At 41.4% G+C, this 14,322-nt stretch overlaps 2 protein-coding genes across 4 annotated transcripts in view; one reads left to right on the forward strand and one right to left on the reverse strand.

The window, feature by feature from the left end:
- The window catches only part of PI4KA (phosphatidylinositol 4-kinase alpha), a 66,372-nt gene extending 64,283 nt beyond the window's left edge, over positions 1 to 2,089 (reverse strand). For all 3 annotated transcript variants that reach the window (XM_074606501.1, XM_074606502.1, XM_074606500.1), the window contains exon 1: positions 1,763 to 2,089. In XM_074606501.1, coding sequence (XP_074462602.1) covers positions 1,763 to 1,963 — 201 coding nt within the window. In that variant the 5' untranslated portion in view covers positions 1,964 to 2,089. The remainder of the gene's footprint in view (positions 1 to 1,762) is intronic.
- On the forward strand, positions 2,040 to 10,322 carry SNAP29 (synaptosome associated protein 29). Its single transcript, XM_074606504.1, has 5 exons — positions 2,040 to 2,663; positions 4,110 to 4,306; positions 5,066 to 5,151; positions 6,257 to 6,361; positions 8,076 to 10,322. The coding sequence occupies exons 1-5, from the start codon at positions 2,445 to 2,447 to the stop codon at positions 8,231 to 8,233; spliced, it is 765 nt and encodes a 254-aa protein (XP_074462605.1). The 5' UTR covers positions 2,040 to 2,444; the 3' UTR covers positions 8,234 to 10,322.
- The last annotated feature ends 4,000 nt before the right edge of the window (positions 10,323 to 14,322 follow it).

Raw genomic sequence — 14,322 nt, forward strand, 5'->3', positions numbered from 1 at the left:
TGGTACAACAAAGCCTTCCTTCCACTAATTCTTTGGACATTTTGGATGTGCAAGAAATATGCAGCAGGCATGTATATTTACTAAATTCATGTAAACAAAAAACAGGTAGGTTACAGCTGCACCAATGCCTTCCTCATATACACCACTGAAGAATAAACTGTTACCTAGCTGAGTAAGACTTTTGCTCAAATAAACAGATTAAGTTACCAGAACATTATTTTCACACTACTTACCTATTACTTCACTCCATAACCAGTGACCACACATCTAAAGAAACTACCAAATCTCCCAAATGCTTTGTTTTCCTATGAAACTGTTAGGGAAGGGAAAATGCAACAAGCACATTGTCTTTCTATAAGTCTCCTTGACGTTAATAAATATTACCTAAAAATGACTGTCATAATAAATACCTATGTTTGAATGACCTATGTTTGCACGTCAAGTTACTTCCTACTTAGATAACTCTGTAAACACCCCGCCTTGAAACTTCTAAACCAAGAAACTATTTCCCTAGAGTATTAGAAGAATTTACTGGATGCTCAATAGAATTTAGGATTATGGTCCTTAAACTGCCAGACCTCATAATTACAAGGCCTGAACACAAGACAAATAATCCTCTTGCTCAATATAAAATAAAGCAGAGGAAATATGAACTTTGGAAAATAACTTCTGATGCATGCGTCCCACACCAGGTTAATGGCTGCAATAACACGAGCGAATAACTTTAGCTAGATATGAACTGCTGCCATGGTTGGGGCCGGACTGGCCACTGAAACTCAAACCAGGACAACTGCTAATATCATTTAACTCCTACTGTAGTCGCTCAAACCACAAAAAAAAACCCACCCCAAAACAAACAAAACCCACCACCCCAGAATATTACACCCCAGAATATTAGTGAACGAACAGCAAGGCTTAAAAAAATTATTCACAGTTGGCTGTCAGACCAATATTACATTTCCAGAATAAGAAATGAACTAAGAAATGAAGTCTGCAACAGCTGGCCAGGAACAAGCCACGCACCAGAATTTTCATCAGTGCAGTGCTGTGCTTTTCAACAATTTAGTCATTTTTCTTTCATTATTGCATGAGTAATGCAGAAGTTCATTCACTTCGTGCCCAGAGAAGCCGCCTCCGCAGCCCAGGCTGCGCCCCCCCTCCCCTCCCCGCCGAACCACCCGCGCTCCGCTTTCGCATCCAGCAGAGGTTTGTCTCAAGCCGGGAGTTTTTACCTTCAGCGGACTGCATCACTTGCATTTAACCAGATGCATAGAGTAAAGCAACCAGCCCTAATTAGGCTGAGACTAATGACGCCTTCAAGACCCTGTTCCACACCCCGCGAGACGCGCCGCCGCCGCGAGGGCCCGCGCTCCTGGGGCTGCTCTGCGGACGCCCTGGTATTCGCGGGCCGCGACGGGCCGGGCGAGCGCCCGGCAGCCCCCGTGCCACGGGAGGAGGGCGGCATCCCCCGGGCACGGCCTCCCACGGCGCTGTCGGGGCGTAAACCCACCCGCTTCCCAGACACGACGGGCCCCAGCGAAACGGCCCCGACGCCGCTCCCCCCCCCGCCCAGAGGACCGCGACCGGCCTCCTCACTCCCAGGCGGCGGGGACAACTCCCCACAGGCAGGGCCGGGCCCCAGCGCCGCCGCGGCGCCCACCCTCCGCGCAGACCGCGCTCGCGTGACGCCCCCCGCCCCGCGCACACGCGGCTCCCGCACGCGACACCCCCGCCACCCCTCGCGCGCGCAGCCTCTCCCCACCTTCTCCAGCGGCGCCGGGCTCTGCACCGCCAGCGACCGCGCCAGGGACAGCACCGTGTTGAAGTAGAAGCCGCGCGCCGTGCCTGCGCTGCTCCCCCGCCCCGAGACCGCCGAGGGACCCGCCGCCGCCGCCGGGGTGGTCGCTGCCGCCGCCGCCGTGGCCGCAGCCGCTGCCGCCGCCGCAACCGCCGCGGCCGCCATGTTGTGCGGGACTGCAGGGGGCCGCTCGCGCGACGGCTGGCCGATCTCTCGCGATACCGCCACCTCCTGCGGCCTCACGGAACAACACCCACACCACAAAGATGGCAGCGCCTGTAGCAGCTTCACTACCGGCGCCTGCCCTGCCCCGCCCCGCACTGCCGCGCCGCCCGCCCCCCCGGGCCCGCTCTACAAGTGGACGCGCCTAGGCCACCCCTCTTTCCCCCCCCTCGCAGTGGTCCTTCCCAGCAGCTGTTTCTCCTCAGCAGCGCCCGGTACTTCCGTCCGGCGCGCGGCGGCGGCCTGTGGACGGAAGGAGCGGAGTGGGGTGGGGGCCCGGCCCGGCCCAGGCCAGGCCAGGCTAGGCCAGGCTAGGCCAGGCTAGGCCAGGCTAGGCCAGGCCAGGCTAGGCTACCGTGAGGAGCGAGGGGCTGAGCGCGCCGCCTCCCTGGGGCGCTCGCTGCGGCCGCTTCCTCTGCCAACCATGTCGGCCCTCCCGAGGAGCTACAACCCTTTCGCCGTGGACGACGACGACGAGGAGGCGGCGGCGGTGGTGCGGGGCGGTGGGGAGGCGGCCAGCGGCGGGCGGCAGCGGTACCTACAGCAGGAGGTGCTGCGCCGCTCCGCCGCCGCCGCCGACAGCACCGCCCGCTCTCTCTCGCTCCTCTACGAGTCGGAGCGGGTCGGGGTCGCGGCGTCCGAGGTGGGTCGCGCGGGCGGCGGAGGGCCGCCGGGGCCTCTCCGGCCGAAACCGCCGGCTGGGAGGCTGGTTTGCCTTTCTTCTCCCCGAAAGTCTCCCGAAACATCTTTTTAGAGTCAATGCTTCAGAGACGACATATCCGTCTCTGTTACTGTGGACTGATTTTCTGGGGAGAGAGTTCGAATTAAAAAATGCCAGTTAGACGCTCTCTGTATAATACTGAGAGTTGGACTTGGCTGTGTTTTTAGCGGCTCTTGACAATTCTGACCAAGTCTTATTAATGGCATTTGTACCTATTCTTATCTGACTAAAAAGTTTTCAGCAGTTCTTTTGATTAAGTGAAGAGCGTGCCCTGTTACTTGTTTGTGATGTGCTCGCTTCATCTTGATTATTCATTTCCTTCATTCTTCAGGCCTTGTTTCAGAGTAGAGTTTATACTCAGAGACATCGCTCATAAAGGTCTTGTCCATTGTGTCACTTGCTAATGGGGTGTTTCCTTGAATGTTGGTAATGCGATTGCCTCAGTTACCCCAAGAGCATCGAAGCTGCAGGAGGTGCTTATGCTGAAGGGGATTCGCAGTGGCACATCTGCAGACTTGCGGGCTCGTGATTTGTTTGTCCAGAAAAACACAAATGAGGAATCAAGAATTTAGGCTTAACACGGGACTCGTAGTAGAACTTGTATCTGTTTGCTGCTTTATTGAGGGCAAAAAAAAAAAAAAAAATTCAGCTAGAATTCCCCAACGTTTAGAGAGAATACGAACAGAAGTGCTTTGTTTTGCAGTAGTGTTAGCTGCAGGCAACTTTTCTGACAGAATTAATCTTTGGATTACTTTGGAATTGTGTTTGTGCTGCTGAATTAGAAAATAACATAACTGTATATATCAAAATTTCTAAATACTGCACTGTTAATATTTGCTAAAATATTATTCTTGCAGTATGAAAAAATTCTATTTGCATTTATTTTCTTTGTTTATTCTGTTTCTAAATTATCAGGATCATCCCAGTAATGTGAAAGTAGCTTCCGTTCCCAATGAAGGTGTCATTTACAACTAGAAATAGTTCTGCTTGCTCGTTTCTGTGCCATAAACCTTTGCATTTTCACTACATCACCCATCTGGTGCCATGCTTGTTCCATCAGGAAGAGATACAAATGTCAACATGACAAAAGGCCAATACAGAAAATTCCTGGATGCTGTTTGTAGTAGGTGTCAGGAACCTGGCATTGTGTAGTGATCAGGTTTTTATAGCTGATTAGTGCTATGGCTGACTAGCAACTCTTGACTGAAGTGCCCTGGAGGAAGAGGTGTGAGTGAAAAAGCTGTATGCCTTTAGAAATAATTTACACGGCTGAAGGAACTCTGTTATTTCTCTTTAGAGCGTCATGTGTTTGATGTTTCAGTTTATCTTGGCTTTACTATATTCTCTTTTTTTGTCAATATCTGTTAGGAGCTTGTACGTCAAGGAGAGGCCCTGAAGCGCACAGAACAGATGGTAGATAAAATGGACCAGGACTTGAAGACTAGTCAAAGGCACATAAATAGCATTAAGAGTGTTTGGGGGGGCTTGGTAAACTACTTCAAAGCCAAACCTCCAGAGAGCAAGCCAGAGCAGAATGGAACCCCTGAATATTATGCTAACAGTAGGTAAGTAACATAAATGTTTTACTTGGGACTTATCTCCCACAACATCTCTGAAACATCATCAGAAAATCAGAATTTAAAAGATCTGTTGATTCTCTCAAGTAAACTCCTGAGATGGTGTCTAGCTCCCTTTTCCCTTTAACTCTGAGAAAAAATATTTTTATTTATATTTGAGGTGGTAAGAATGACTTTGTATTTGTGGGAAATTAATTCCAACAATTACACAAAATCACACAAATAATTCTTCGGAGTCTTCTGAATTACCATGCTTACTTCAATCTTATCAGGAAATCCTGATTTGTAGCATTGACATGCTTCCAGTTAAATATTATGTGTATTTTTCTACCTTCTATTACAAGCTGTAGATAAAAATTAATTGCTGTGAAATTACTGTGGTTTACAGTACTTGCCTTTCTTCAGCTGAGAGATTTATGTAAAGCCTGGTAATGCTGCATGGACTGATTTATTCTTTCCCTTCCCCCTCCATCCTCCACTAGAGGAAAGGAACAGGTTGTCTCCAAGATGGAAGATACAGTTTTGGTTTTGATATCAAAGTTTCCATACACTGTTTTCAGCACTAAAGCAACCGGCTCCACTTTCACTGAAGGCAAATGCTAATAGCTCATTTTAAAGGAGCATTTTGGATCAGGTCTAACAAATTTGGTTGTCTTCTATAAATTTGTCACCTGTTCTTGTTTAACAGATTCAGAATGAGGCCTGTGGTCCATAGGAATGTTTTCTTTTTTTTCTCTTTATTACTAGATTAAAAGAAGCAATGATGTCTAGTAAAGAGCAAGAGTCAAAATACCAGGAGAGTCATCCAAATTTAAGGAAGCTGGATAACTCAGGTTTGTTAACTTTGTTTCACACTGAATGTCTGTCATCATCACGGGGTGAACTTGCACAGCGGCGAAGGCAGAGACCCTTCAGCCTGCCCAACTGCTGATTTATGTTGCTGCTTAACGTCTGGAGATTTGTATCCCAGTGTTCATGTCTTTGAATTCTAGGGAATTGTTTCCCCTAAAACTCTTTATACTGAAGACATGATTATTTTTTTTTTTCACTTGGATACAGCTTTTATTTAGCCCTTCCTGTGGCGGATTTATGTTATATCCACTAAAGAGTTTAAAAGCGTACAGTGCTTATGTTTGCACAGAGGAGACTATAGCCAAGAACCCACACAATGTGAGGGCAGCCTTGTCCTATGTTTGCCAAAATGTTAACTTATACATTCAGAGCTTATCCTTTTTAAGCATCATTTGTCATAGTTTTCAGATATGCTTTCCTTGTTATTTCAAACATGGAGTATAATCATACTGGTGTCATTACTTGATTCACGCAAGGAAGCATACAGCGTATGTTCTCTGTACAGCGTACCTTCTCCCAGTGCATTAACTTCTGTGTGACTTTTATGTACAAAGTAACTGTTCCTTCTTAAAGTGAGTTTCAATTATGTAGTTTAGTAGGAGTGAAAAAGCAGCAGGGTGTCTTTATAGTTGTAGTTCTCTAAGTAGCTAAATGTTTTTTGGTAATGTTAATCTCCATTCCACTCCACATAATATTAAAAGTCTGTCCAATAGAGGGCAGAAATAACTAACTGGTGGCTTGACCTGGGGAACAGTAACTGCTGGTAGAAGTTACCAACTGGCCTGCTTTGTTGGTTGAGTGGCTGGGTTTTGTTGGGTTTTTTTTTTTTCCTTTTTTCTTTTAACTACCTAGTAGAACTACAAAAGGCAGCCCAAAAGAGAATAATTGTGGCTTAATTAACTGTTCATCTTGAGGGGTGCCCTATAGATAGTGGTGTTGGACTAGTTTTTATACTCCTGCCAACAGGTTATGTGATTACATGGCAGCTGTGGTCAGATTAATTTTTAATAGCCCTTCTAAAATACTAAAGACTCTTCTTGCTAGCTTTTTAATTATATAATATTCTGCATTTCATACTCTTGACAGACAATGATTTCAGCAAAGCAGAGTTAGTTTCTTCAGTGCAAAGGGATTCCTATCCAAAGAACCAACACCTGCGAGCTTACCACCAGAAAATTGATAACAACTTAGGTGAGTGCAAAAATTGAAGCTGTTAGATGTAATACCATTTTCGATTTTTGTCTCTTAAGCCAGAGAAAATTACTAAGTAATGCATTGCCAACAAACACTTTTTCATTTAGTTCACATGTGAAATTTGATAATAATAATAAAAAAAATCATTGGTTTGTATTCTGCATTTCAAAACTATCTACATGTCAGAATCCAGAGTTTGATTGAAGCATATGTTATTTGAATGGTAGAATGCTGTTGGATATCTGTGGGTCAACTACTTGCAAATATTAATAACAAATCTGCGTTAGAAATGCATCTCATACTAAATCAGTTGGAAACAAACAGGCTAGGATGCCTGGAATAGTATTCAATCTACTGTGGAAACTGATCTGCTACTAGCATCAATACTTCCACTGTTCTGTAACGTGCTTATGCTTTTGAAATAGTTAGATTTTGAACTGTCCCTGAGTAAAGAAACCAGGGGGAAAAAAAATCCAGACCAAAAGCACAAGTGCTCGTAGATCATATAGTGACACTAGGAAGAACACTGTTACCAAATGTGAATATGCTAGCAAATCTCTGTCATTTGAGTGAGGAAATGGCGCTGAAGTATCCCATAACACTTGCACTCGGGATGTGAAAATGTTTCTTTGAATCATCCTGTAAATTGAGTGGAATATCACTGGGACAAGCAGATTTATCCATCCATTCTGAAAAATCTTATTAGGCAGGTACTAGTAATATTAATAAGGAAATACTGCTTCACATTGACATCCAGATTATACCGGTATGGATACTTACTACTCTCTTTCTAAAGCTTACCACTTACACTGAAAGATGCATTCAGCTTACCGACCTGGCTGTTAAACTCTGATATTAAATTGTACATCAGTTTGGATCCAAAGGATTTGCAACTGTGCGCAGCTTTTGAAATAAACATGTTCTGCAGAAAATAAAAGAATCAAAAGGCATTAAATATTTAATTTGTGAATTTGCTGCATTTCTTTTATTACTTCCCAAAACCATTCAGCTGACTTTCTCTTCCTTGTTCTGTAGCATATATACAAAGTGCCTCTTCCCTTACATGTGTCAGTGTTTAGCTGACCTAGAAAGAAGAGATTGGAAAGAAATCAGAAAGGGACAGATCAAAGAGAAATAATGAAGCATTAAGAATTAGTGGAAGCACAGTTGTTCTACTCCTAAGCCGTGCAAAACTTACTAGCTTCAGAATCATTTATACTGATCAATCATGCAATAAAATAGTTTCCTTGTAGCCAAATTAGAAAATCAGAAAATGGGATTTTTCCACCTATGTTGAATAACTTGCTGCTTAAATCTTCAGTGTATTGACGGTATCTGCATGAAGTTTAAAGAAAAACCGTTGAGGTAGTGAGCATGTTGTGTATACTGAGGTGAGAAAAGATGTACCCAATTTTCTATAAAACACATTTAAAAAAAATACATTACAGAGTATGTCATTTTGTAAAGATCAAATTTGGTTTTAAACATTTGTAGTTAACTTGTAATGGAAAAAAGAAAGAAGTGATTATTTCTGGTAGTAATGTAGTAGAAGTGTTAAAGTATCAGTGCTTCCACTGTTTAAGAACACTCAGACTTGAGCAGTTGTAACTAACACACTCAAACATTTTTGGAGAAGAGGGAATCCTGATAGTGTCCATTTAAACAGTATGCTTTATACTGCTTTACTTATGGTGCCTCTCTTCATTGACAGATGAGATGTCTTCTGGGTTGAGTCGTCTGAAAAACCTAGCTCTTGGTCTGCAGACAGAAATAGATGAGCAAGATGATATGCTGGATCGCCTAACAAAAAAAGTAGAGACACTGGACGTCAATATTAAAAGCACTGATAAAAAAGTCCGACAACTTTAAAGAACTTTTAGATTTTGTCCAGCATCACTTCTTCCTGGGTGTCTTAACTGATCTCTTAAAAAAAAAAAAAAAAAAAAATATCTTGGACAATATCTGTTTCTCTTTTTTTCTGATATGTTATTGATTTTGTTGTCATTAAAATTGCATAATCTTAAATGCAGCATAATACCTTAAATTCCTTCTTAACGTACACAGGAAAAATGCATGTTGAGTGAAAACTCCCAGCAATTGGTAAATGCTTTTGTGCTGGATACCCTGCTCAATTGTATAACTGTGCGTCATGTGTGTGGAGGAATTTGCAATCTACAAAGCTTTGGTGTCCTTGGCCTGGGAGCTGTGATGAGAAAAGTAACTGCACTTTGCCTCTGTTTTGGGGAGGGGGCAGGGGAACAGAATGTGCTGCTTTGTTCAGAATGAACGTTACTAATTCTGTTTACCTACAGCTATTTTAAATTATGAAAAAATGCCAATTTCCAGCTGTAAAAATAATTCAAAGTGACTGTTCTCTGGCATTTCTGGGGCTTAAGGAACAAACTGTTTTATGGAAGTTGTAAAGTATCAAGGGTGTCATGCAGTAATGATAATATTCTGTGCGTGTTACCTTTCCTGTGATGACTTTTTTTAGATGGTGGAACCATCTAAAAGATCTAACATCTTTTATGTTTAGATCACTAAATGCCATCACCTTTATTTTCAGTAAAGATTTCTAAAGGTATCTTATGTTCTGCAAGAAATATTGATTGACAGTGACCCAAAAAGTTTGTGTAACAAAATCAGGACTTAAACATATGTGCTCTTAAAGATTCTTTTGTAGAAATTGTCACCATCTGTGTTTTTTTTTTTTTTATTTTCTGCTCTTTCTCAGCTTATTCAGTTAGGTGGTTATTTGAAAAATAGTTTCCATTTCACGGTCTAATATTGCACAAACAGATCATAGGAGATCATTCTTTAGTTTAACATTTCTTTCAAATGTGCTTAGGGATTGAGCAGATGCTGTTTTCCTAGCTAATATGACTGTTTTTAAGAAACTCGGCTATGGTTCACATACTTCTGTATTGGCTTAGCAGGTATGAAAAGTTCCTGCAAATGAAGAGAAGCTCAGAAACGTTTTTTGAGTCTTCCAGATACAAGTTGGGCCTTCCAATTTGTTTTATTCTGTTGTAAGTATCACTGTAGATAAAATAATTCTGTTCCAGCCTGAGGACATGACAGTGAGAGCTTGCTGTCTGTCTTGAAAACAAGTAAGTTATTTCAGTTTGGAGGGGTCAAGGGACCTGTGTCGGTATTGCAACACTCGCTACCACAAATGACAGTCAGTGGCTAAGAAGAGAGAGTTACTTTTTTGAGCTGGTGCCACATTATCTTGTGAATTAAAGGAAGACCTTGGTGTTTAGGGCTATCGAGCCTGTATCCTTCTTGAACACCACATTCATACCCTCCCCTTTTTTCCAAGGGATTTGTTAGGTTGAGCTCACTTGCTACAAAGTGCACCCAGTTGTTAAGCAGATAAAAGAAAACTTGAGCCTTTCCTGTTTTACCGTGTCTCCTGAAAGTTCACGTGTAGACGAATAAAGCGCTAAAAAGATGCTTCTTGGACATAGTATTATGGAAAAAAAGTATTGCTGGGATTACTACCAAAGTAGAGTTGTGAATTAACTTTAAGGTGAGCCTCTGTTTCCCCTTACATTACTGATGTCATTGATGTCAGTCCCTAAAAAAAAAAAAAAAAAAAAAAAAAAAAAAACAACAAACCACGTTTTGCAGGCAAGAGCTATTGAGTACCTTTAATTGCTGTTTAATTTTCACTTTGTGCCACTTACGCTCATCTGGAACCATAAAAACCTTATTAATATCAATGTATCATCTAACTTTTTGGGTGTGTACCATGACTAATTCTCTCTTACTGTTAGAATATTTATGAATGATATGATTTGATGTCTCAAGATAGTTGATACATTTATTTACTAAATGATGCAATCATTAGTTTTCAAAATGTTAAGTACCTTAACGAAGGAAGATTGAAATTTTAATTATACCTGGTTTAGTTTCTTATTTGACTTTCTCTTTTTAATAAAAAGGGTGAGAAGACTTGTATTTTTTTCTTATCCCAATGCTGGCTAACAGAAACACTTTCATCTTAGAAAGGATGTATAAATTCTCTCCAGAACAGAATACCAAAAAATGCATAGTAATTAATAATACTTCTTTTAGTGTGAAGGCTGCCTTCACCTGTATGCAGCTATTTCACAGCTAAATTTTTTCCAAAGTAAGACTCTGGTAACTAGGGTGTATGCTGAGGCTTTCTCCACTAAGTTATGGCTAATGGAGGAAAAATGTAGCTGGAGGATCTAGTTGTGTTACATGTAATAAATGTAGAGCTCGAATCTAAACAAAAAAATTTGTTGATTTAAGCATGAAGTGTGTTGCCTTTCTGATGTAAGCTATTCCATTTTTTTAGCCTAAACTATTTCACAAAAGAAACTCAAGTTTTTGGTCAACTGTTTAGTTGTATTTGCCTAATCAAATGTTTACTATATCCTTGATATCTTTGCCCTTAAAAACACACACAGGGAAGAGGAATAAAAAAAATAAATCCCTCTTTCTGCTTTGAGAACCTCATGATCCAGGCAGACTAGAAAACCAGGATCCCAGCCACGTGGATGTTATGCAGAGGTCTAACTTCTCATCTCCTCTAACAATCCCATTTGCTGTCTCAGTAACATATGTCTTTGCTTAGGCTTTCCTGCTCTATTTATTGTTTTTGGTTTGGTTTTTTTAATGGCCTTGTTCTAAAGAATCACTTCCCACATTGGATTTCTTTTGTGGGGGGGGAAGAAAAAAAAGATTGTGCATGGGTATAAATGAATTTCTGCTACAAACTGAATTCCCTTTCTCAGCTTTCATAGAGATGCTTTATGCTGATAACTGAAGTCTAACTGACATGAGGACACAACACTTTTGTAACAGTGGTGATTTTTTTTTTTGCGTGTTAGAATACCTTTCCATCCTGCAGAAAGGGGAAATTTAAAGGGAAAAAACCCACATGATTTTTGCCTTTCCAGGGAATGTCATTTTGCATGTGTTATGAAGGACTTGCTTCAGTAGCTTTTCTTACTGTTTCCTGAGCTAGAGCTTTATTTCTTCATTGAACCTTGTGTAGGGTATAGGACTTTCAGAAGAAATTTAATTTGCACTGAAGCATACTTTGATAAGTTAAATCATTTTGCATAAATACTCATGTTAGCAAAGAAACTGGTGTCCTTGCAGCAAAATAACTCTAGTTAGTTTTATTCCTGTTGGCTTGAGTAGAAGTTTAATAAAAAAGTATTGAAGTCTTCTTTCTAGAAGGTGATTTTTCTTGCTTCTTAAAAAGTTTGCTAATAAATTTTGAAGAGGTTTTTAAACGCTGGGAAGTAGCATACCCTTCATAACATAGATATGAGAAGACACTCTAAAAGCAGCAAGGAAAAAAAAAAAGTGTGAATAACCAGTATCTGACTACTAGATTCCTAGGTGTATTTGATTTTTAAACCTCCTGAGCATTGAATTAAATATTTGTAACACATGATGCATAGCTGAATTTTAGTGTGTACTACAAAGATTTGTTGCTGTGCTGAACTCTATTGGCCTACTGAAATTGTTGGGACACTATATTGTGTCAGGTTGGTTTTTTTTTAATGTGTGGAATTTATCTGAAATATTTTGCTGCCTCGTAGTTTTTGTGAAGTGATGTCATTTGTTAAATGGTGAAATAGAAGATACTTTCCAACCACTCAGCCTTCTGAACAAACAGATTTTTGTAGGCATTTTTATAAGCATAACATCATATGGAGGATATGTGTTCATTTTGAATTTGAAATATATGGGGCTTAATTCTCAGAATCACAGGTAGTGATTATCTGTGTCTATGGCTTTTTAAACAGTACTTTAATTCTATGCCACTGTGGCATAACATGTTTTATACCAATCAAATGGGACACATCTTTTTCTTTTATTCTAATGCTAAACTGGACTGTAGTTCAGCGATTTAGGAGACTGAATGAAATGAATGTTGAATGGTAAGAGGGTCAATAAAGGTGCTTATTGTTAATGGAGAGTTTTTGCATTTATTTCCCAAAATTCTTTGATTACAATTTAATTGACACATCTTTCCCACAATAAGATCTGTTAAAATGCTGGACCTACTCTGTAAAGTTTGTGCCAGAATGGAGATAAGTTTGCAGCTGGTGAGTTTTCTTTTCTGAGAATAAAAAGAGGTATTGCATTTCTACTTGACTCTTGAGTAGATTCTGCTAGATCCTAAGAGAGCAATGCAAACAGTCATTTCTTTTTGCAAAACTCTAAATTGTGCTGATAAAATAATTCAAGATGTTGCTTGAAAAGTAATCTTGCTATAGCGCTTAGTATTATCAGGAATAGCATAGACTGGCTGTATGTGTGAACAAAGCAGGCAGAACAGGCATAAGGCAAAAAAAAAAATACCATCTTGAAAACTTAAAACCAACAGGTATGTAGTACTCCCTTGTGGTCCCAAACTGGGTGACGGCAGAAAACTTCAGAACATCCCGACCCTCAGTTAGGTTCTTATCTGTATATGAAGGGAGGAACTTGGCTTCTGAATTTTTTTTTTTTGTAGTAGAGTTTCATTTTGTTTGATACCATAAAGCAGAGATTCAGAAGTGGTATTACAGAAGCTCTGAAAAGGGAAACTGAATATGCTAGAGAGAGATTGACAGGGTTTTTTTAAGATTCAGATAACTTTGTTTTGCTGCCTTTGTGCTAGGAGTTCTTCAACAAATGGGAACTGAGAGCTGTTCCATCTCTGCACTTTGTTGTTGCGTATAGAAAAATCAAAATAGGGCGAAGAGCACAGTGGAATTTGTCAGAGAATGGAGCAGTGCAGTGGATCCAGGATCTCTGCTAGGACTCCGCTAGGAATATTGTTACCTGGCTCTGGTTGCATGGTGAATGGGTTTCTGAGTCTTAGATGGGTAAGTATTTCCCACCGGTCTGCTTGTTTATGGCTGGTCAGGCACTTCAACTCTTTTGTGTTTTCTCAAGGACTTCCTTGATACAAGTCAGTCCCTGCCTTTCTGGGAAGCGGAAGAGGGAAGGAGAGGTAAAAGTTGCTGGTTCAAGTATGTAAAACCTGGCAGAGCAGGGCCCCCGTGCTCCTGCCAGCCTCTCTCCCTTTTCCCTGCTTCTGAAAAGAGGTTTGATTTTAGGAGGGAGATCTGCAATTTTTTGTTTTGGTAGGTGGCTGGTTGGTTGGTTTGCTTCCAAATAAATATATTACATGTTCCTGAAATGGGAAAATATGAGGAACAACTGCATTGGGGCCAGGACCGGAGGCTCAGCAGGGCTCACTTGAAAGAAAGCTGGGAGGTGCCCCCAGAGCAGACAGACTGCTGAATCGGGAAGATCCCTGAATGCCAGGCAGGGTTTTCTAAATACAGTGACTTTGGAGCCCTGCCTCGGCTATAAAAAGTCTAGATGGACTGTGACTTTGCTGTTGGTGAGGCAGAACCTTCTAGAAAATGGGCTTTCAGCTTGAGCTGTGGAAATTTCAGGGAAAACGACAGACCTCCTTGACATCTTTGTTTCAGATGATCCTTCTTTTTCCCTCCACGTTAATTGTAAATCTGTTCTTTCTGTTAATGGATAGCAGTCATTTGCCAGCAGCGAGCTCTGCCTGCAGATCAGCCCTCTGAAAAGCCGTTAGAATTTGTTGCTTGGAAGAAGCAGCCTTTGCCCAGCTCCAGTGTCTCGCAGCCTTCAGGGTCAGCTAGGGCAGCGAGAGAATGAAGCGTGCCACCAAGGCCATACTGTATGTATTAACCCTTAGCTAGTGCAGAAAGAAAACGCTACAGTTTGAATGTGTATGTCGGGTGCTGACAGCCCTAGAGAGTGGGAGATTGCCCAAAAGGTTTATAAATTTAAGAACAGGCATGTTAGAGCTGTTGAGGAAAATTATACAGTTGAATTATTTTCCTTTGGTTTTACTCAAGAAAATTTCTTACTGCCGTTAACATATTTTGTAAAATAGGTAAAGTCTAGGCTGTTTATTCCTGACCTCTCGTCTCTCTCTA

Source organism: Larus michahellis, chromosome 13, assembly GCF_964199755.1.
Source record: "Larus michahellis chromosome 13, bLarMic1.1, whole genome shotgun sequence".
In the NCBI taxonomy this organism is placed as follows: domain Eukaryota; kingdom Metazoa; phylum Chordata; class Aves; order Charadriiformes; family Laridae; genus Larus; species Larus michahellis.

Bases quoted from the DNA above. Each gene is read 5' to 3' on its own strand.
- SNAP29 (XM_074606504.1), top strand. From the start codon at position 2,445: ATGTCGGCCCTCCCGAGGAGCTACAACCCTTTCGCCGTGGACGACGAC. The intron at 4,307-5,065 runs GTAAGTAACATA...CTTTATTACTAG, and splicing joins GAATATTATGCTAACAGTAG to ATTAAAAGAAGCAATGATGT. The intron at 6,362-8,075 runs GTGAGTGCAAAA...CTTCATTGACAG, and splicing joins GAAAATTGATAACAACTTAG to ATGAGATGTCTTCTGGGTTG.